The sequence below is a fragment of the Thunnus maccoyii genome, chromosome 16, assembly GCF_910596095.1.
Source record: "Thunnus maccoyii chromosome 16, fThuMac1.1, whole genome shotgun sequence".
In the NCBI taxonomy this organism is placed as follows: domain Eukaryota; kingdom Metazoa; phylum Chordata; class Actinopteri; order Scombriformes; family Scombridae; genus Thunnus; species Thunnus maccoyii.
In genome coordinates, this window is record NC_056548.1 from 25,065,188 (window position 1) to 25,086,163 (window position 20,976).

General features: G+C 40.5%; 2 protein-coding genes across 3 annotated transcripts; one reads left to right on the plus strand and one right to left on the minus strand.

The window, feature by feature from the left end:
- The first annotated feature begins 1,781 nt into the window (after positions 1 to 1,781).
- On the plus strand, positions 1,782 to 9,465 carry fosl2 (FOS like 2, AP-1 transcription factor subunit). 2 transcript variants are annotated; one of them, XM_042388521.1, is made up of 5 exons: positions 1,782 to 1,862; positions 2,361 to 2,480; positions 5,222 to 5,476; positions 5,831 to 5,938; positions 7,497 to 9,465. In XM_042388521.1, exons 3-5 carry the CDS (start codon positions 5,237 to 5,239, stop codon positions 8,052 to 8,054), a joined length of 906 nt encoding a protein of 301 aa, XP_042244455.1. In that variant the 5' UTR covers positions 1,782 to 1,862; positions 2,361 to 2,480; positions 5,222 to 5,236; the 3' UTR covers positions 8,055 to 9,465. The 2 variants fall into 2 exon arrangements, with proteins under 2 accessions (XP_042244455.1, XP_042244454.1); XM_042388520.1 differs by having other exon boundaries at positions 1,784 to 2,480.
- A 7,268-nt stretch (positions 9,466 to 16,733) lies between these two features.
- LOC121880906 (potassium voltage-gated channel subfamily S member 3-like) lies at positions 16,734 to 20,964 on the minus strand. The gene is made up of 2 exons (XM_042388518.1): positions 20,579 to 20,964; positions 16,734 to 19,663 (listed from the first exon to the last, which is right to left on the minus strand). Exon 2 carries the CDS (start codon positions 19,591 to 19,593, stop codon positions 18,304 to 18,306), a length of 1,290 nt encoding a protein of 429 aa, XP_042244452.1. The 5' UTR covers positions 19,594 to 19,663; positions 20,579 to 20,964; the 3' UTR covers positions 16,734 to 18,303.
- Positions 20,965 to 20,976: the final 12 nt, after the last annotated feature.

Consider the following 20,976-nt stretch of genomic DNA (forward strand, 5'->3'; position numbering starts at 1 on the left):
GTACTTAAAGATCAAAATTGGACTCATATAGCATCAGAACCTGTCACAGTGCCATACCTTGCTTCATCCAAATTGACGCCGATGGGTGCATCTCAAATGATATTACAGCATTAATTATAGGACTATGGCAGATTAGATTTCCCCAAGCAATTTAGCAGAAACTGTGTCGCTTAGCAACACCGTTACCGCTCAAAAGCTGTGCCGCTGGCAGATGATAAACATTAATCATTAATTAATATCATTCAAATAAAGATTTATTGAACATCTGTGTGCTTTCTAGCGACGTTTCACGAAAAAAAAGCTCAGGGCGCCGCAGTTCTCTGAGTGAGTTTAGAGAAGAGAGTTCAGACTCTCCATACAGATAGTTACAGATCACTGCACAGGTCAAAAGGTAGTGCAGCGAAAATGACACCCAGTAACTTTGGAAAGGGTGACATATTGGAGGGCTGGAGTGTATAATTGACGTGTTCACGTTATGAGCAAGCAAAGAAACTCAGTCCCTCCGCGCTGCGACCGGTCACCTCAGAAAACCCCTTGCAGATTATTTTCCCTCAACACAACTTCCCCGACTGAACACTGCAGCTGAAACTTTTTGATGGGAACGACTCTTTCTGGCAAAGATATGCGCGGCAAACAGCTTTAAGAGAGCTCAGCATAACCAGTTATGGTGATACAGATTAAAATAGGAACCATAGCAGATTGGATTATACTTAATACGCCATTTCATATCGTGTAACGTGTCATATTCTGGGCGCTGTGCCCTTGTTTATGAGGTGCGTCCGAATTACAATTAGCCCACATTTCACTAAGATTCCTTTGAAGCAGCTACGTTGCTCTGTGGTGTAGACTTAACCAATGGGCCATATTAATTTGACCATTCGAAAGGGAACATGTTGTGTTTTGTGCCATCCTTTTGCGCTCCATGCCACATCTCCAAATTACGCACAATGCATCGCCGCCAAATAACACAGAGACTCAATTGTGCAGAAACGCTGCATGTCCAATCATTTTTCAGTGGTCTTTATTAACAGGAACAGTAGCAGAAGAAAGCCGGGAGATGTTGAGCTCGCGGGTCTTCAAGCAGTAGAAATAATGGGTACGGTGCACGCGCTCGGCCTCTCTACGCTGATGATATATGTTAGTTTTCTGGGCTGAACACAGATGCGAATATCGAATTAATTCTGACACAGAAAAGCAGACAAAAGAGATGCTTGATGCTCTTAAAATCACTCCTACTACACGTGTAGCTTCACTACACGTGTGCCGCGCCACATGACATCGCGTGCGTCCATTCGCTCTTTATGTTAGTTTGAAGCTGTATTATGTTCGCTTTACTGCATGAATAACCGGACCGGGACCCGCGCGCTGTGAGCTCCGAGTCCGGAGTACAGCGCGCGAGGGGAGGGAATCCCTCCAGTGTCTGACGCTTCCTTTACCAAGGAAACCCACACGCGCTCGCTGACGCAACTGCCCATTTTAGGAAACATGCGTCAATGGACTGAAGCAAGTCGGACAAATAGTGAACTTCACAGCAGGCTCTGACGTCCGTAACAAAAATTAATACTCCGAGAAATATTTTTGCTGTTTTTACTGGATCCACGTAGTTCCACTATAACTCCAGTGTCCGCTGGGCAAAGGATGGTCATAGCGGATCTTTCTTTTTCACTGCCTTATCCAGGAACGACCCCTCCCTGGATGAAGTCGCAACGCCCAGGCGTGACGTAGGCTGTTTCGTTGGTGTTGAAAAGCCGTTGCAGTTCTTCATAGTGCCATTGAAGTGAGTCATCTCTAGGAAGTGTGGTAAAAAGGAAAAGAAAAAAAAAGTTAGAACTGTTCCGTGAACAGCAGAGAGCGCAGATAGAGTAAGTAGTAGGCAGGCAATACAACGGAAAATCTTCAGAAGATTAGGCAGGCAATAGGCTTTAAAGCGAATGTTAACCTGCGTGAGTCACTCTGTAACTACAGGTTCACTTGTCTCAACTGGACTTGACTGCTGAAGGTGTGCTGCTGGCTTTAGGTTGAAGTTTGCGCACCTGAGAGGATCTATAATAGTGTAGTGTAGTCAACCTGCGACTCAAGAATAATAAAAGGACAATAAGAAATAGCCTTTACAAGTAGGCCGAGTACATAAGATAATAATTATTCCAACTGGCAATATCTGTAAGATGTTTTAGGTTAGTTTAGAGGAGCATAATTGCACGTTGTCTTTGCCAACTCTTTTCTGGATATCCAAAATTAACAACGTCTCAAGTCAGAGGATTTTTTTTCTGTTGGTGCCTTTTTACTGCGAGGATTTAAAAAAAGGGTTGAGAGCTCAAACAGTCTACTGAAATATTACTCTTTCCTGGATCATGTACCAGGACTACTCCGGGAACTACGACACCTCGTCCCGCGGCAGCAGCACCTCTCCGGCCCAGCCAGAGTCCTTCACAAGCGGCAGCAGCACGATCGGCAGTCCGATCTCTACCTCAGCCTACCAGGTAATACAAGGAAACACCGAGGTGTCGCAACATATATATCTGTCTTAAATTCGCAATGATTTCATGTGCACAAACTATGGGAACTGCAGGTTGTCCTTGTAATTCATGTAGATGTATTTGTTATCATGACACCGCGCGTTAATAGGCTTTTAATAGGAATTCTCCAGGTCGCTCTGGAAAAAAAAACGGATGAACCCAATGACAGAGATTGCATCGATGACTCAACAGATGCAAGACCCCAAACTACGCACAAGTATTTTGGACACATACCATTTGAATTCTGTCACTATGTTATCTAAAAACAGTTTGATGATATTGTTTGATCAAATACCAAATGTACGCAATGGCACAGTAAATGTGCGCACCGGTCATTGTGTGCGTACCCTATTAATATAATAAAAACCATTCTTGCATTGGTCCCTGTGATAAAACACCTCTGAACGCACAGGCTGCACCCACAGATGTGAGGTGATTTGTGCGCTTTTGTACAGGAGAACCGGGATAAAACGGATTTGAGATTGAGATTTCCAAATGTCAATCTCTGATCCAATATCTCTTTTTTCTTGCGCTGTCACCTTTCCTATCCGTGCGTAAAACTATAACATTTTGGGGATGTTTGCGCCTGTAGCACCAAACTGGAGTCGCATTTTACGCGCTTGAATTATGAGAACGATAAATCCTTTATAGCACATACATACCATTTGCGCAAGCCTGGTAATAAACAGGGTACAGATAGAGCTTATAGTGGAGAATGCAACAGGCATGTACTGCTCCGTACAGGCATTAATAGTCCACCTTAAAGGCGTGTGTTGTTGCAGAATGTAATTTTACTTGAGTTCTAGTTGCAGTTTGTGCTAAATATTTACATTTTATACGTGTGTGGACTGTTCTGCATTTGTTATTGCATGGTCATGGAGTCAGACTGTGCTCTGATTTTGTTAGGGCTGCCTTTAGTATTTCCTCATCGAGAACATGCCAGTAAGCAAATCGCTGCGCTAAAGAGAGATATTGTTTCAAAAATCACAATCCTCGCAATCCATCTGCTCGCTTTTCACCAGAGTTTGTCTCATATCTTCTCAGTGAGACACAGCCTACATATTCTGTAGGTGTGCCAGTGTAATGTTATGAGGACGCCGTGCCCACATATATTCACAATAATAGGATATAAATCCGGGAAGAGGCAAGTTGTTTACCCGCACCCAAGTCTTGCGTTTAGTGCACTTCTGTGGAAAAGCCTTCTCAGCCTCACGCAACATTACGGTTAACGACTTTTGGCCCGTATCTATCATTGCTCTGGTTCCCTGTAATCACACACTGGCTGCCTGTTTCCCATTACAGCGGGCTGGAACATGACCTCTTCGTTAGCTTTATTGAGACATATCAAAACAAGACATTCTGTCTTTTTTATTGGACAGGTGGAATTTTTATCAGATCAGAGGTTTTATTTGGTAACCTGGTGCTTCTCCATATTTCCTGTAATTACTTTACTAAATCCGTCACACTGGATTGCACACGATTTACACATTCATTGTTTTTTTTTATTTAATGGGAATTGGAATGATCTTATTTTGAAGGCAAGTTCTTCAGAAATTCCGCACACATAATTCTGGCGAACAGTCTGGCTTGTTACAGCTGGCTGCTTCCCCCCTTACTGGAACTGACCGCGTTTCACATGTGCTTAACAAATCCCATACACAATGACTCACCAGATAAACAAAGTTCCAAAAGACTGCCGGGATATCCGACGGAAAGTCGGGAATAACGGGGATAGAGGGACGTGCGTAAATTACGCGCACAGGCTGGCACCCGGTCTGTTTCTGGACTCCAGAGACATGAAGTAATACTGATCTGACACCGGTTCTCATACTGGTGATCATTTTGCAAGTCACACTCACTCATACATGGAGAATATATATACATATATATATATATGTGTATAAATATAAATATGAGGTTATATGAGGTTTTGAAATCCTCATAAAGGTGTCTTTCTATTTGAGGGATTAATGCCAAAAGTTGAGTCTTGGAGTCACATTCATATCTCTGGACCAACAATATACCAGTCTCCATCACAATATGACTTGAGATGTCCTCACAACTACATTCAAATTCATTACAAATATATATTTGAAATAAAGGTTGACCCCAACAACAAACAAATCATTACTACTGTCACTTATTGGATTTTATATTTCTTAATAATTCCTTGTGGAATAATTATTCTTCTGGATTTGGGAAGAAGGTTTATGGCTCTTATGAGCCTGTGTGTTCTGCATCTGCCCAGTCAAATACATATTTACCTTCCTGCCAGTCCAGACATGTGTAACACCTTCCCAGTACAGTGTTTTATCTCATGGTTATTATAGTAAAGTGAGATGCACAGGACACCTTGGGCTTTCCCACATGATTCACAGCATGTGTCACTGTTCCACTCCAGGGGTTACATACACACTGTTTTGCCTATGTGGATTGAATCATTACTATAAGCTTGAAATGTGAAAAATGTGTGAATTTGATAATAGTCTGTGGTGTGTGTCTCAGTGATTTTGCTGTCAGCGAAATGAGACCGGACTCACAGAAACGACCTAAGATGTGATTAAGTTGCATGCATTGACACCAAACCAGCGCACAGACTTGATCCTCCATTTGTGGTGGCCATCACACTTTTCTGCAAAATTTTCTTAAACACTTACATCATGCATCCCCTCTCACCACATTTCTCTCATTTCTCCACCTTCCAGAAGTACAGAGTCGACATGCCCGGCTCCAACAGTGCCTTCATCCCCACCATCAATGCAATCACGACAAGCCAAGACCTACAGTGGATGGTGCAGCCCACCGTCATCACCTCCATGTCCAACCCTTACTCCCGCTCCCACCCGTACAGCCATCACCTGACCAACGGGCCGGGACTGCTGGGGCACAACACGCTGGCTCGGCCCGGGGTCATCCGTTCCATTGGGGACGCCAGGGGCCGACGCAAAAGGGATGAGCAGGTGAGATACCTGGAGTGACAATGTGCGGGTAACAGAGCAGCAAAAAGAGCACAGGGCCTTCAAACGCTACCCTTTTCATCAAAGGGTAGATTTGATTTCTTTTTATAAAGTTTTTGCTTCACACAGTCTTCACAATGCTGTAAAAGTGTTTTTGCATTGACAGCAAGTCTTAAGTATCATCATTTATTTTATCATGCCAACAAACTCTGCGCCTTTTTATTATTCTTATTCTGGTCAGAGCCAGCCAGTAGAATCCAGCTCTTGTGTATACTCTCGCTCTTGGCTTCATATTGATTGTGTGTGTCTGTCAAACAGCTTATTTTACCTGCCGTGTTCCTTCTTACTTGCTCTTAGCTCACCCCAGAGGAAGAGGAGAAAAGAAGAGTGAGGCGTGAGAGGAATAAGTTAGCCGCCGCCAAATGCCGCAACCGCAGGCGAGAGCTCACCGAGATGCTACAAGGGGTGAGTAGAAACCTGAAAACTTGATCAGAATCTTCTAATGGGTTCCGCTTCAATCATATAAAAAGACCACAAATCAGCGTAAGCGCTGGATTATCTAGTTCATTTTATGCAGCAGCCTCATCTACCATGCAACCAATATCCTTCCTGGGTTTTTTGGCAAAATTTGACATGGCTACAATTAATGCAGAACATTAAAAACAATTGCAAACATGTGCAGCAACAGGAATACACGGTGTACAAGGAAAAAAAAAAGTCCCACTTGTTCATAAGTCTGGCAGGAATCCAGACTTTTCATGAGTGATTTGACTCCACACCTAAATTTACAACCTCGCATTACTGGTTTGACGCTCGCTGTGTCTCTGAGTGCAAGGTCTGAGTGAAAAGATGACAGGCGATGAAAAGCTTTTTGTCTCGGGCGACTGTAGACAGAGGTAGGGCTGTCTTGCGGCCCTGCCTGGCAGACAGTAACGGCATCTAAATGGACTAATTAGCCGAATTACAGTGAGGTTGAGCTTGTCAGACCTTAAAAACCCCCAGGAATGGAATTTGCTGTAGGCAGCTGTCTGCATGAATGCAGGACATTTTGTAAAAGGGGCAAATTGCTTGTCTCACAATCCCACATACAGACATGCTGTGCACACACAGACACACACACACCACAGCCACTGCTTCCAGGGGAAAAAAAAAACGCCCCTTTCCTTCTTCACACGCCTGTTTTTTAAAAGTCCAAATAAGGAAATGTCACTTTCCAGTGAAATGAAGGAGCTGCAATGTCTCCTCTTTGATTGACTGATATCATTCATTGCTGCTTTACTTGAAGTTTCTCACTGGGCACCTCCTCTCTTGGCTCCTTCTGAACAACTTCCTCATACCTTTGTCCATGAGTCAAAGTTCTCAGACAGCAAGTCAGCTTATCTTTATCTGCCCACTTGTCTAGCACTGGTGGAGGCTTTTATGAAATGTGTTTGTCTTTAACGTGACACATTATTGACACATTGTTGATGTAGATCTCATCTCTCCAAGACACAAACAATACATAGACCTTACGTGACACTTGAATTCAAGCAGAAGGCTTCAAGATTATGTTTTTTTACATCTAAACGGCCCACAACACGTCTTGATTTACTGTGCTGATTGTAGAATTGGTGCTACTTTCTATGTTTAGGAATCTGTAGCAAACAAACAGTGCCATCTTTTGGCGATTTAAAGGAAAACCTGGACCATCTGACTACCTTAGTGTTAAAGAAACATAATTTTCTTTAGCTATGATCTCAATGTCTGTGCATCATTGAATATCCATAAAAATTATGTTGAAGCATCTGTTTTTATCGACTTCAAAATAACCCGCCGAGGGGTGATCTAGGGGTTAAGGTGAAAATGTAGAAATGCAGCATCTCTGGTTTACACCTGGTTGTAGACCTTTGTTGCATGCCGTCCCAATCTCTCCTCTTGTTTTCTGTTATCTCTTTAATGTAGCTGTCAGAAAATGCTCAAAAACAATGAAAAAAACTACTCACACTCAAGTGCTCACTTTTATATCCTGGTCCTCTCTGAACAGGAGACTGAGAAGCTGGAGGAGGAGAAAGCAGACCTGCAGAAGGAGATCGAGAGCCTGCAGAAGGAGAAAGACAAGCTGGAGTTCATGCTGGTTGCTCATAATCCCGTGTGCAAGCTGCCCATTGAGGATCGCCATCAGTCATCAGGGCACCAACAGCATCAGCAGCAGTGCGCCCCACTCTCCCTGACCATGCGCCCTAACATGGGCAACCGGAGCCACATGAACCAAGTGGTGGTGAAGCAAGAGCCAGAGGACAGCGAGGAGAACGCGGGTAAGCCCCAACGCTCCGTCATCAAGCCCATCTGCCTGGGTGGCAACATTGTCAGCAGCGGGATGTACTGCACAGATGGAGATAGCCTGAACACGCCGGTGGTGGCGGCGTCCACCCCAGCCGCTACGCCCAACGCCCCGAGCCTCATATTCACCTACCCAAACATGCTGGAGCCCGACAGCCCCTCGCCCTCTTCCGAGTCCTGCTCCAAGGCCCACCGGCGCAGCAGCAGCAGCGGAGACCAGTCCTCAGACTCCCTCAACTCACCCACCCTGCTGGCCCTCTGAGCGAGGGCTGGGCACGGCATGGAGAAACAAACACTGTGGCCGAAGGCAAGCATGAGGATCAACTGTGCGTCCCCCTCCAGTGTCTTTAAAGACCCAAGAGCACATTCAAAAGTCCAGACCAAGCTGACCATGTGAGCCGTCTTCCCTCCACAGGGAGACCCACAAGGGCTACGCTGTGTGTTTCTTCTTGTTCTGCTTCAGTGTAAAATTTTTTACTTGTAAAAGTGTGTGCACCAATCCTAAAAAGTGTCATCCCTTTGCCATTTCAACTCCAGAGTGTCAACTTGTTTACTGGACAGACAATTTTGAAGAAAGACATGCCTAAATGTGGCAGTTGTGAGTTGAGGTGACTACAACTTGAGAGCTTGTTCTTAATATATATTTTTTTGAAAAATGTTTAAAGCCATGTGGCCGACACTTGCACTCCGCCAAGACGAATCAATAAATCACTAAACGAGGTCAGCATTTTACTGGAATTTCTGAGGGGAGAAAGAGACAATGAGCAAAGACTTTCTCTCATCTTTTTCCATTTAGATTTGTTCTTTCACATCTCATGAACTTGGACATTGATCAGGAATCGCTACTAAGAGTGTGTACACATTTCTGACGTTATTTCCATCTCTTTAATTGTATTTATGGCCTGTGCTGAAAAATTTTACAAAGTGTTTTGTTGAGACATTGTCCTCTCCTTGATCTGCCTGTAGAAAAGCAACATGGTCGTCCAAAGGGTGACCTGGCAATCCTCAGTGTTGCAAAGGATACGAGCCAACTTTAAATCAATGACTAGTTCCTCAATACTCTATACCGTCTATTTTGCCATAGTGGCTTGACTACAGTAGTATCGGTGTGCTTTTCCTCAGTGATTCTGTATCTGAACTTTACAACATGTTTATGACAAAGTGTATGTGATTTACATTGATGTCAGGGATATCTCTCATGTATAGTCGAACCCCATCATGGAGAACATTGCAGGACTGCAGGCTGTTGTATGGTCTAGCCAAAGTGTTGCAGCGGTGGTACTATATGTGGAGGGATGAAACACTTCATCGGTCCATTGTGTCACATCAAGAAAGGTCTTTTTGCTCCGTCATTTCAAAGACAACCTAAATGTTTTGAAGAAAACCCTCCTCCACTGGATTCTGTCGTCCTCTTGCTTTGTTTCTCTAAATAAAGGTTTTACCTTTTTCAACACTGCCACTCAGGGCAGGTCAGGTTTCACAAAGCCAAAAAGGTTTGTATGACACATGTAATCCCACAATTCGTCAGTCTTTGTCTAAAGGAAGGGATTTTGCTCAAATATGAAAAAGCCACTGTGGTCTAGACTGTCGCCAGCTGCCAATGATGTCAACCCTGTTTATACTGTGTTTGTAAATCTGTCACTTTTAGTAAAGAAAATAATGTTTAAATTCAACTCAGATGTGCTGATTTATGGGCGTGTGAGCATACGCCAACATCGAGGTACTCAGAAGAAACTTTGTCACTAGTGGAAGCCTTATTGGCTTTAAACAAAGGCCAGATACAGTAACTAGTTTTTCACAATAAGGAAGGGATAAGAAGACTCTCTCTACAGCTGGCCTGAGATGAAAGAGGGGACACCTAGAGAAGACATAATGTCTCTGAAGTTCTACAAAGCACTTCTTTTTCATGATTTTTACATGTGTGTATCTTAAAGGGATGAGGGTTTTCAATACCGTGCACTGAGGAGGACAGAACAGCGATATTTGGGACTTTTTTGTTTACTTCAAACATTCCTAATGAATATAATGTCAGGGGTCAAAAGGGGGGTTGTCATCTTTGTTCGAACCCTCTTTGTTATCTGAGGGATAAAAGTTGTGGCTGGAAGACTTTTGTTGCGCTGGATGCAGAAAACTGACTTTGCAATTCAATACAAGCTGCTGCTACTTGTTTGGAAAGAACATGTCGGCTATTTATCTTTTGACAGTGATGGGGTTCATGTGGATGCAGCAGGAACTCTGTGGTCCTGTGCAACAACAAAAAGAGGTGAAATGATAACCAAAAACATTACTGTGGGCGAGTCTGACGTGTCTCTATGTTGAAATTTTCTGGAGCCCCTCGACACACATAGGAAAGCCATTGACTGTAGATCTTCTACTGTCCATGTCATTTACTGTCTGTCGCCTGTTTTCAACTACTATTACTTATTTTCCAAATGCTTTAACTGTTTAAAATGATTCAAAATTAATAAAAACAGCAATATGTATAGCAGTGTTTGTTAATTTAAATGAATAATAATAATTAAAAAATCATTTTCAACTTGGAATTGTCTTGTTTTGTTCATGGGAATGCACACACACAAGCAGTACTCCTTGTGACATTACACATTTACCAAAAAGCTATAATTCAATATTTTATCAACAGATGGTTTTGTCTAATAGAATGAAAATATCACTAATGTATTTATTCATCATTTGGATCATTCAGAATAAGACTAATTGACACTATTTTGACTATCTTGGCTGGTGGAAAGACGAAAGGCTACAGCCCAGGTTAATAACAAGTAGCTGCGGACAAGAGAAAGGGAAAGAGCTGCTACTATGAAACGGTTAAAATAAAATTTAAAACAGTTTAACTTTCTAGCAAATGTTAAAGAATCCATTTGAGAGCTTAATGGGCCTATCCAAAACCTTTTAGAGCAATGACTCAATGACTCAAGAATAATATTATCAACAATGTGAATAATACTGATCGAAAGTCCCAGTAGCACACTCAGGTGATTCATATGGTCAGAATAGGCATAACAAAAAAGAAACACTCTCTAAATAATATATTTAAGTAGGAAAAAGAGTTTTATCCACAGCCAACATCTAATGTCAATACAAACCAGTTCTCAAATACACAATAAGAAGGCAGCCTGTAGGTGCTGGAAAACTGTAATACTGATATTTAACCACTAGAAGGCAGTAACATTTAATCTATGTTCAGTGTTTAAAATTACAGTTACTATTTTGGTATTTTGTCCAGTTAAATGCAACATTTTCACTATACTTCTCTAAGTCTGTCATAATGATATAGATACATACTTACATACATACAATTATTTTCTTTCTCTGCAACTGACAATCGTGATGAATTCCAATACATCAACATTATAATACCAGCCTACTATTGTGAATGTTTTGTGTGGACAGAATAAACACCACTGTATGCCTATATTTAAATAGTTCTACTTTGCAACACGTGATCCAAGTGTAGTGAAGTGAAAGGTTGTGTGAATATGTTGTAATCATGAGTGTTTAGTGCCATCCAGTGGTCATAGGGAGGAACTACATTATTATATTCAGTCGTTAGTCAGTGTTTTTAAAGGGGGCAGTCTCACAATGCACATATTCAAGTTCACACCAAAGTGAGTTGTTACCAGTAATTATCTGCTTTGATTTATATGTTTATGAAGAAACTGTCTCCCACCTACAACTATAATTGAATGGCACTTGTTTAAACTATATTAGCCACCACTATTGATTATTTAATGTTAACGAAAGCTCATAAACATGTAGCTACTGTTTTTACACACTATTTACAGCTCTTGACTCTTTGTAAAAAAAATCTCTTTGTGTTACTCAGTGGGTTATAGGTAAAACTACTGAAGCTACAGTTATTTTAAATAGCATTGAAAAACTGTGTGTAGAGTTAAATACGCATAAAACTTTGACTTTTATATTATTAAACCTGCAGTGTGGAACTTTTACATATAAATTAATATCCGTTGCATTCAAGTCCTTGCCAAATGAGTTCACACAATGCTGATTAAGCCTAAAAATCTCTTTGTATTTCACAGTATACAGAGTTTTTAATCTGGTGTCAGATTTGACATTCCCACACTGACTGGATTAAAGCATACTGCACATGCCTGAGCCAGCTAACTTCAGGTTAGCCCTCTGCTAACTTGTAGGGGGATAAAATAATTTAATCATGCAGCTCTTCTAGACTTTCCAAATGTTATCGGACCAAATGGATGAAATTCTGATAGTGAAATGAATCATTTTTGCGGGGGTTGTGTGACATTCAAAACAATTTATCCACTGTTTTACAGCCACAACAGTAGCGATGTAGTAGGCTATAGCGGAGCCTATGATGCAAGCACGTCAACAGTGTTTTTGTAATTACTCTCACTGCCAGGAAGGGGAGACAAAAATCCTGCACTCCAGCTTTAAGGCCAATTAAAAAGCATTTACTGCAACATGATTAGCTTAGAAACTGGAAAAGTTACATGCTAGTGTCAACTTGATAATCCAAAAAGAAATGTTCAAAATAACGGCCTGTATTAGACACACTATCTTACTAACGTCACTTTGGGATTTGACTATAATAGGAGACATCACTACTGATAGCTGCTACAGGAACACCGAAACCATGTAACAAAATCACATAATCTTCCTCTGTTGGTTGTCATTTTGCAGTTAAGCGCTTTACATCCAATGTTTTGTATCCTCTTGACAGTATGCTTTTCATTTAGTAAAATACATCATTTTCTACAAATATTTAGTATCTTTTGTAAATTTTATTTTATTTTATTATTTTTTAAAAACATTTTCACAAGAAGCACTGTTAATTGTGTTAACCTTGATGCTGGTGGAACCATCAGTTATCATGTGTTCATTGCCCTCTAGTGGCCAAAATGAATACCTGCAACTGTACATTTTCTTCTGGCGATAGTTCTGAATTTTGTATTGATTATTATTATTGCAATTATAAATCTGTACCACATCATTTAATACGATAGACCTATGATAAATAATACATTTGGCTGTTTGATATTATATTAATATTATAGTCACTGATTATAGTCATCCCAGGAAATCCCAGTAAATACAATTTTAACTTTACTTTTAATTTATTAAGCCTTCAGAGAAATACTGCCGATGAAAAACACAGATGTAATTACACCATGAGTCCACTGGAGGGCAGTAAACACTCAGGATTATAAATTTAAGACAATATGTTCAATGCAGAAGCAGCAACATCCTAATACTTTTGGTAAAAAGATTAAAAATAAAACTAACAAATTTGTCAAGTGTAGTTATACACTGTGACCACAGACTAGCAAAGAAACAGCAGCAGCTGAACTGACAGATGTTTGTAGAGATGTGACAGGAAGTGCTGTCTCTGCACCTCACTGCTCTGGTGCCATATGCAAAAGGCCATTGTTATCACTTCTCCACTACCACTGGTATTATTACTATGTTACTGTGGTTGTACTGATAAAAAAAAATGATGCATGTATATTTGCTAATCTCTTGTGTTTAAGTGCAGCATTCACTCATTGAACATCCAGAACTGGTATTCCTGGACCAGTAGACTCATCATAATGTGTGTGGGTAACTTTACTGCTGCTCTGAGAGTCATTTCAGGGAATACTGTAGGGTCACATAGAGAGACACAGTAAAAGAGGTTAAAGGAAAATAAAATTTATCAGCCCATTGGTCAAATTTCAGTTTTATATAATGCTTGCTGGCTCAGTGGTTAAACTGTTGTCTCGCAGCTTTATTAGTATTGAACAAAGACCACAATCTTAGCCGATAGTCTTGACCAAATTGATCTTTTCCAGCATAATGTCAATTTCCTCTGAAAAGGCAGCAGTGGAAATACAACTTTTACTTTTTTTAAGCACAGCAGTTACAACATGCATTAAAGAGTCTGATGCTATAATTCTATGTGAAGTTAGTGCTTTTTCCTTATATAATTCATGTGACTGATGGCAGCTTCTGTCTGAGGTGTGACAGCAGGCACTCAAGTGTTATGAACTGTATTTCCAACCTGCTGTGTGAAAAATGAGCCTGACCTTCCCGCTTTCCTTCATTCTCTGTCCTCCTCAACAACATGTTTACGCTTGCTGCTGTCATGCTTCAAATGCCTGTTTTAAATACTTGAACAGTAAAAGTGCTGGTCATCAAATAAGTATACAATGGTCTACTGTAACAGCTGTTAGTTCAGCTTCTGTTGCAGCCTGTGCTTCATCTTCATAAAGTTATCTCACCACAGCTGAATCAAAAACATCTTTGAAATCACTTTTTAAAGCTTCTTTACTCTGTTTTATCTGTGCTTTGGTTTTTATTTTTACACAAATAGGCCCCTTTTTTCATCAGTTTTTAAAAACTTTCCGTTTTATTTGCTTTTTACTCATCTTTCTGTGAAAAATCGATCTTCATGTCTTACAGAAAATCTGATCCCAACCTCTGAAATGCCACAGTGTAGTTGTGTTCAGTTGCAGACATCCAGCTGCAGACTAACAGTGTTTATTCATTTTGATATGTCAGAGGAGTGTAATATGATTGTATATATTTGTACACCATCACCCTTCAAATATCAATAGCTGAAATCCTAGCACGGGCACTTTTCCCTGAAATCAAACACTGAGTTTCTGGGATGTGTCAGCCTGGTCAGGCTGAGTCAGGTGGTTGGCACAGAGAGAGAAATGATGTAATTTAATAGTTTGAAATGAATTTGCCTGGTTTGCAAAGAGCTGCGACAGATGATACCATTACATGGACTGAACTGTGCACTTGTTTACTGAGTAAATTTATCACATACTCTACAACAAAATACTGATTAATTGCACTGCATTGAATGTTTGTAGGTGTGTATATCACAGATTTTTTTCCTTTACATAATGAATAAAAACCTATAAAGACAAGAATCAAACTCAAACATAAAAGCTAAACAGAAAGCTACATGAGCGCACGCAGCAATTGTCATAAAGTTAATCCTTCTCTCTCTTTCCTGTTGCTCTCATGTGTTCTTGGATTAAATCGATTTCTGCACTGAGATCTGATTACAGCTTACAGTGAATAAAAGACATACAATCACAGTTGTAACCTTTTATTCTTCCTTGGTCTTTTTCCTCCACTGAAAATAAAGATACATTAGAGGAACACAACACACCCACACACCCTTCATTTGAACAAGACATGTTCATTATGAGTAGACGTGTGTGTGCTAAGTAAGCAGAACAGCTGATAACCCTGAAAGGGTAATTAAAAAGATATTGATTTCACTCTTGTGAAGCCACTGTGAAAGTAGCAATGCTGTAAAAGGCTAACAACAAACATTGAACATGGAGAGATTGAGACATGTGGGTTATTTGATAGCTGAGAGAACTGCTGTGCAGCCGTTATTATCTGGTGCTGCAGTGTTCAAGATGAAGCTGCGTCTATTCTTAGATACTCATCTCATATCCTACTTTCAGGAGACAAAACACCTGGTGGTGGTTTGCAGTTACGTATTTGATAGACAACAGTGTGCGATAACTTATAGAGGAAAAGTAGTCCAAGGCTATTAATTAGCAGATTTCTGCAATTCAAGATCACATGATTCCAAACGGAATAATGACTTCTGATCACGCTGTTAAGCTATAAACTATTGTCTAAACCTGTTAAGAATCAGTTTAAATAAATGTTTATGTGGTGGTCACTTTATAAATGGGGGCTATCACTAATTAGATGCAGTCATAGGAACATATACTGTGATATTTTGTGTTTTGTCTTGCTCACTTTGTGCTCACCTGAGTCTGAACCTGGTCTGTTCCAGTTAGCTGACTGAAAATAAAATGCTGTTATGTGATTTTTTTTCTTTTGTCCTTCAGCTTTACATGGTTTTATTGAACTTCTTAGGGTCAGTTTCATTAATAATTTAGAAAGAAAAAAGCTTTTTGTTTTGTTTTGTTTGGACATTCCCTTTACGTTTTCCAGTGCCAAGCAGCTTTTTCTGCTGCCTTTTATATGGAGTGACCACAATACAACTGTTAGTTGTTAGTTGTTTTAATATTTGTGACTCTTGGAAGAATAATCCATGAGTGCTAAAGTTAAAATTTAAGTTGAATATACAATAAAAATCTTTAATAATTATTAATACAGTGTGATTAGCAATAGTGCAAGTACTCAGTAATGGAAACATATTGTTCCATCTAACAGTATTTTCTGATGTATTTCCTTAGCAAGAGCATTTTCATGCTCGACATTTTGACTTGAAAAAGCACAGGTGAAACTAATAACTTCGTTGTTAAAAGTTGTTAAATTGTAAAACTGAAACAAGTTCTTAAATGAACAACTGTCTTGGGGAAATGAGAAAACTGAACGTACAGCATAATTACAGACTACTAGCTGTGTTTAAACAGCTGAACGTTTAACTGAACATATTCTAAACCACAGCTAACCACAAGTTAAATGCTTATTGAAAGAGCAACAGATCTGTGGAGTTTAGATTGAGTATTGATGGTGGTATAAGTAGTAGAGATCAGCTGTTGTGTGGGTACATGAGATGACTGGTCACTTTGGGGTTATTTGTTTAAGTTAACCATGGGTAATGCTATTTAGATTTTAAAGGCACAATCCATGATCCAAACAAACAAAAACATGGTCCCACCACCAAATTCAAAACACAGCATTGGAAGGTTTGTTTACATTAGTGATGGGTGAACACTGTAGGCCTATATTTTCAATTATGACCAACTGGGAAACACACCAAGTGCTTATTTTCCAACTATAACATCCTCAACAATATTATGTTCATATATCTGCAACTTATAGTTTGCAGTGAAAAAAAACTGAGTGGGCCTTTAAACTGATAAAGTAGAGATGAAACTGTGTCAACTGACAGGAGTTAATAGGTGTCAAAGTGAGGGAGATATGAATGAAGGAATTCAGTCAAAACTACTTCACAACAAGGAATTTCTATGTTTATTTTTATTATCATGTGGCTGAAATTATTTCACAAAGTGATTAATTAGAAAACTTAGTCTGGATCTGAAGTCAGTACATCACACAGTATATTTAAAGGTACTTCCAACTTTTTTTGGATTGGTTTTTGCTGCATGATAGTTGTGAAAATGTGAGTTAACATCTTCATCAATAACATCATGGTGAGGATAGCATGACTACAGACTTTTAGTGAAAACACAGTATCACTATGTTCCTGTGTAGCATAGCACCTGACTGTCCTTCAGTACAGAGATAACCACATTAGATATTGCTGACGGTGACTTTCAGTTTGAAAGACTCAAGCAATGAACTAAATCAGTGTACAGTACTTTGTGACTTTGAGTGTAAAAGAAGGACACAGGAGGAGGAACCCAAGCATAAAAGGTGACCATACCCCTGAGTGCTGACGTCAACGTTTATTTAAGGGCTGAAGCCACAAGCTACTTAGCTATTCCCTGACAGCTGACGGCTGCAAAACACTGTGAATGTTCATCAGCTGCCAGTGAGAATAATCTGACTAAAGATCACCATTTCACCATAAACAGTATTGTAGTGGCCATGATTTATATTAAAAATCAATTGAGGTGAGATTGTGGTTTCTGTTGTCTGCAGTATTGGCATTCTTTGGAGGGCAACTCTGATATTTGGCCTGTTTTCATTGATCTGAACATTCTTATCTGTTTAAGAGATAACAGATAAAACACACACAGACACTGTTGATGAAGGTGACTGCGGGAAACTGTTTCAGTGAGAAGAAGAACATAAAAACAGCACAGCATGAAATGTTTGCTCAGATTCAACACAAGTGAGAAATAAAACCTGTTAACAGCTGAATTAAAAAATGGAAATCCTGCTAATGATGATAAGACAAACTGAGACTTAATAACTTTATTGTCTGGTTTATTCTTCTCCAATTAAAGACTGCAGATCTCGATACTTACCATGGGATGAATTGTGAATTCAGCACCTTGTAAGGATTTCTATTGACTTTTACTGTTCTTGACCCAGGCACATTGATTAAGAACTCATTACACTGATGACCTAGCAAACAGCAGGACGCCTCTCATTGGATTAAGCAATTAAAAGCCTTTTGAAACAAAATACAGCAACGTGACAACAAGTCGATGGATCAATAACAGATGAGGACTGAAACAGCATGGTAGGAATAGACAAAGGACAACTGCAGAATGCTGTATCATGTCTATAAGGAGTTTTAAAAACCTGCTACAGACACAAGATTGAGTGTGACTTCAGATAGTGTCTCATAAAGCATTTAGCGTACAAAAATGTAACTCTTGGGAAGAAAGCAACTAAAAGTATTTCCCGAAAAGCAAAATTATTCCTTTTGTCACAACAGAGGAAAAGACTTGTTTGATATTTGAATGTTATCCCCATTTTGTTTTGCCAAGTTTGTTGCAGTATATTGTGTGGCTCTCCTTATAAGTTATGCTTCATACATGACTTTGTGGGGATACGTTCTTGACATTGCATCCTGGAAGACTCTTTCGCTAGCTGGAGGGGGTTCAGTTATTGCTTCACCTGAGATCGATGCGTTTTTGCCTCTCATAGAACTTGGAGAACTTATTGAAGATGTTAGTGATGGGCAACGCCACGATAAGCAGCCCACAGATGATGCACAGTGTTCCTATTATCTTCCCACCAAGCGTAACAGGAAAGGTGTCCCCATAGCCCACTGTAGTCATGCTAATAGTGGCCCACCACCAGCCAATAGGGATAGTCTGCAGCTCTGAATCCGGAGATTCTTTCTCTGCACAGTAAATGAGAGCAGAGAACATGGAAATGCCCACAGACAAGAACAGTATGAGAAGTCCGACTTCACGGGAGCTGTGTCGAAGTGTGGCACCAAGAGAGCGAAGGCCAGCTGAGTGGCGTGCCAGTTTTAGGATGCGAAACACTCGCATCAGCCGCAAAATCTGCACCACTTTGCCAACATTCTCCAGGTCTGTGTTTTCACCTTCGTCCGCTATGTCACAGGCCAAAGTGACATAGAAGGGCATAACTGACATTAAGTCAATAATATTGAGGGGACTGCACAAGAACTTCCTGGCTGATGGTGCAACAGCCAAACGAAGAATATATTCTGCAGAGAAGAACAGGACACAGAGGTTCTCAAAGAAAGTCAGCACTGGGTTTTCAATCTCCTTCTCATTGAGATCCACCTGATGAAAGTCAGGCATGCTGTGGACGCACATGGCTACAATGGAGACAATGACAACACTTAAGGATGCTACAGCCATCGCTTTGGCTGAAGTGGAGTGACCTGGATTCTCAAGTTGGATCCAAATATTCCTGCGGACGTCTGCACACCAGGAGCCTTCAAACATTTCTATGTCCTCGTCCAAAGCTGACAGCTCCTCAATAGATGAGTCCGAGCTGTGAAACTGCTGGTCTTCGCTCCCCTGATCCCAGCCTTTATCCTCAGCAAGTTCCATTAGCTCATGGAATTTGCCACTGCAGCAGAGGTCAAGGTGACGCTCCTTGATGCCCCAATACTCAATCTCTTGAAAAAAGGAGACTATGCACAACCCATCCACCAGGTGGATTTTGCCTGTGAGGTAAAAATTGAGAACATAACAGAAAAAACGTGGATTGCGATCAAAATAGTACTCCATGTCAGAGGGACTGAAGTCATCGCAGAGCTCCAGGATTGCTTCTTTGGAGCTGCAACACAGAAGACGTCCCAGGCGTGTCTGAGGGAAACATTTCAGAACATTGTGCTCCATTCGTTGTTTGAAACCTCCAACATTGACATTAATGAAGCAATCATCAGGACTGTGCCGATGAAAGATCTGTCCATACACCATGATGGAACAATGAACAGCTCCTAGAGGTTGTTTAGTTGTCCTTGGTGAAAAATCTCAGAGGCTTCGTCGCCTGCACACAAAGACACTGGGATTAGTACACCTCTTACACTTTCTTGTATGTAATCCGATCACAATGAAGTGCATTACATCAGGGTTGTCAAGTATCAAGTTGCATCTGGGTTTCTGTGACACGCTGTAATGGAACTGTGAAATGACAGCAGATGACTGGCTGAGCATTTTCTATTTCAGTACAAGAATATAATGAGTCTTTCCAGTTGACATGAAAAACTTGTACTTTCATTTGTGTCACTGGTTACATGTGTTACACATCATGATAGCATGCCTGCATAAATAGTGCATACAGTGAACAACACTATCAAACTTTGTAAGTTAGATGTCCAAAAACAGCTGCAAAAATTAACCAAAGGCATTTAACACAAGAACAACTTGCTCAGTAAATTAAATGCATCAGCTGCTGAAGGCTCAGTGCATACTGACTGGCCTTTTGAAACTATGATATTAGGTAAGTGCACCATTTGTGCAGTTAAATATGACACCTAACATGATCAATATTTTTTACAAACATACATACACTTAGTGCTGGTCAAGTCATCAATAGCTGCTGTCACTCCTGCTGGTAGCTTTAAAGGAGTTGCAGTCTTACTTCTATTGTGTTACGCAAATTGCAGTAAATGGAAAGCCAAGGTCAGATTTGACATATTTCTGCTGCAATAAAAGTTGTCGGCGTAATAGAGTCTATAAAGGAATCGACGGAGAGGCATAAAACAGCAAAAGACTTAAGAGAAATCAACGAGACTTTGTGCGCCACTTAAAATAACACGATAATCAGATGGCAAATAATCTAAAAAAATGTGCACAAAATATACTTTGACAAATTGTCCATGGTCGCATCCATAAAACTATTACTTCTAGTTCAAACTTCTCCTCATAGACACAGCAGCTGTAGGTAATTATTGCACCTTACCTGGCCATGTTGTGTCGGCGGCGCAGACGTCCTGTGGCTGGTTACTTTGCTCGGTGTCCAGCGCAGTGACACTCAGTCAGTCCGGCGCAGGGCGGGACGCAGCATCCAGCAGGACAAATGATCACACGGCTGACACATCTCATCTCCTACTAACCCCACTAACAGGCTGCACAATATATTTAAACTTTTAACGTGTTGTGTGACACCAGTGTTCAGGGCGCGCCAGCTCACTTAAGGTGTGCCAAATTTATCACTGTAAATATTTTATGATTGTTTTGGCCAAGTGCTGACATTATTCTTTAGGGGCTGCTTGCGTTTTCTCATTTGTTTCCGTTAGGGACATTTGGCTTCGCTGTGCTGACTTTTGGTGTCAAATGAGAATAAACCTTTTGGGAAAT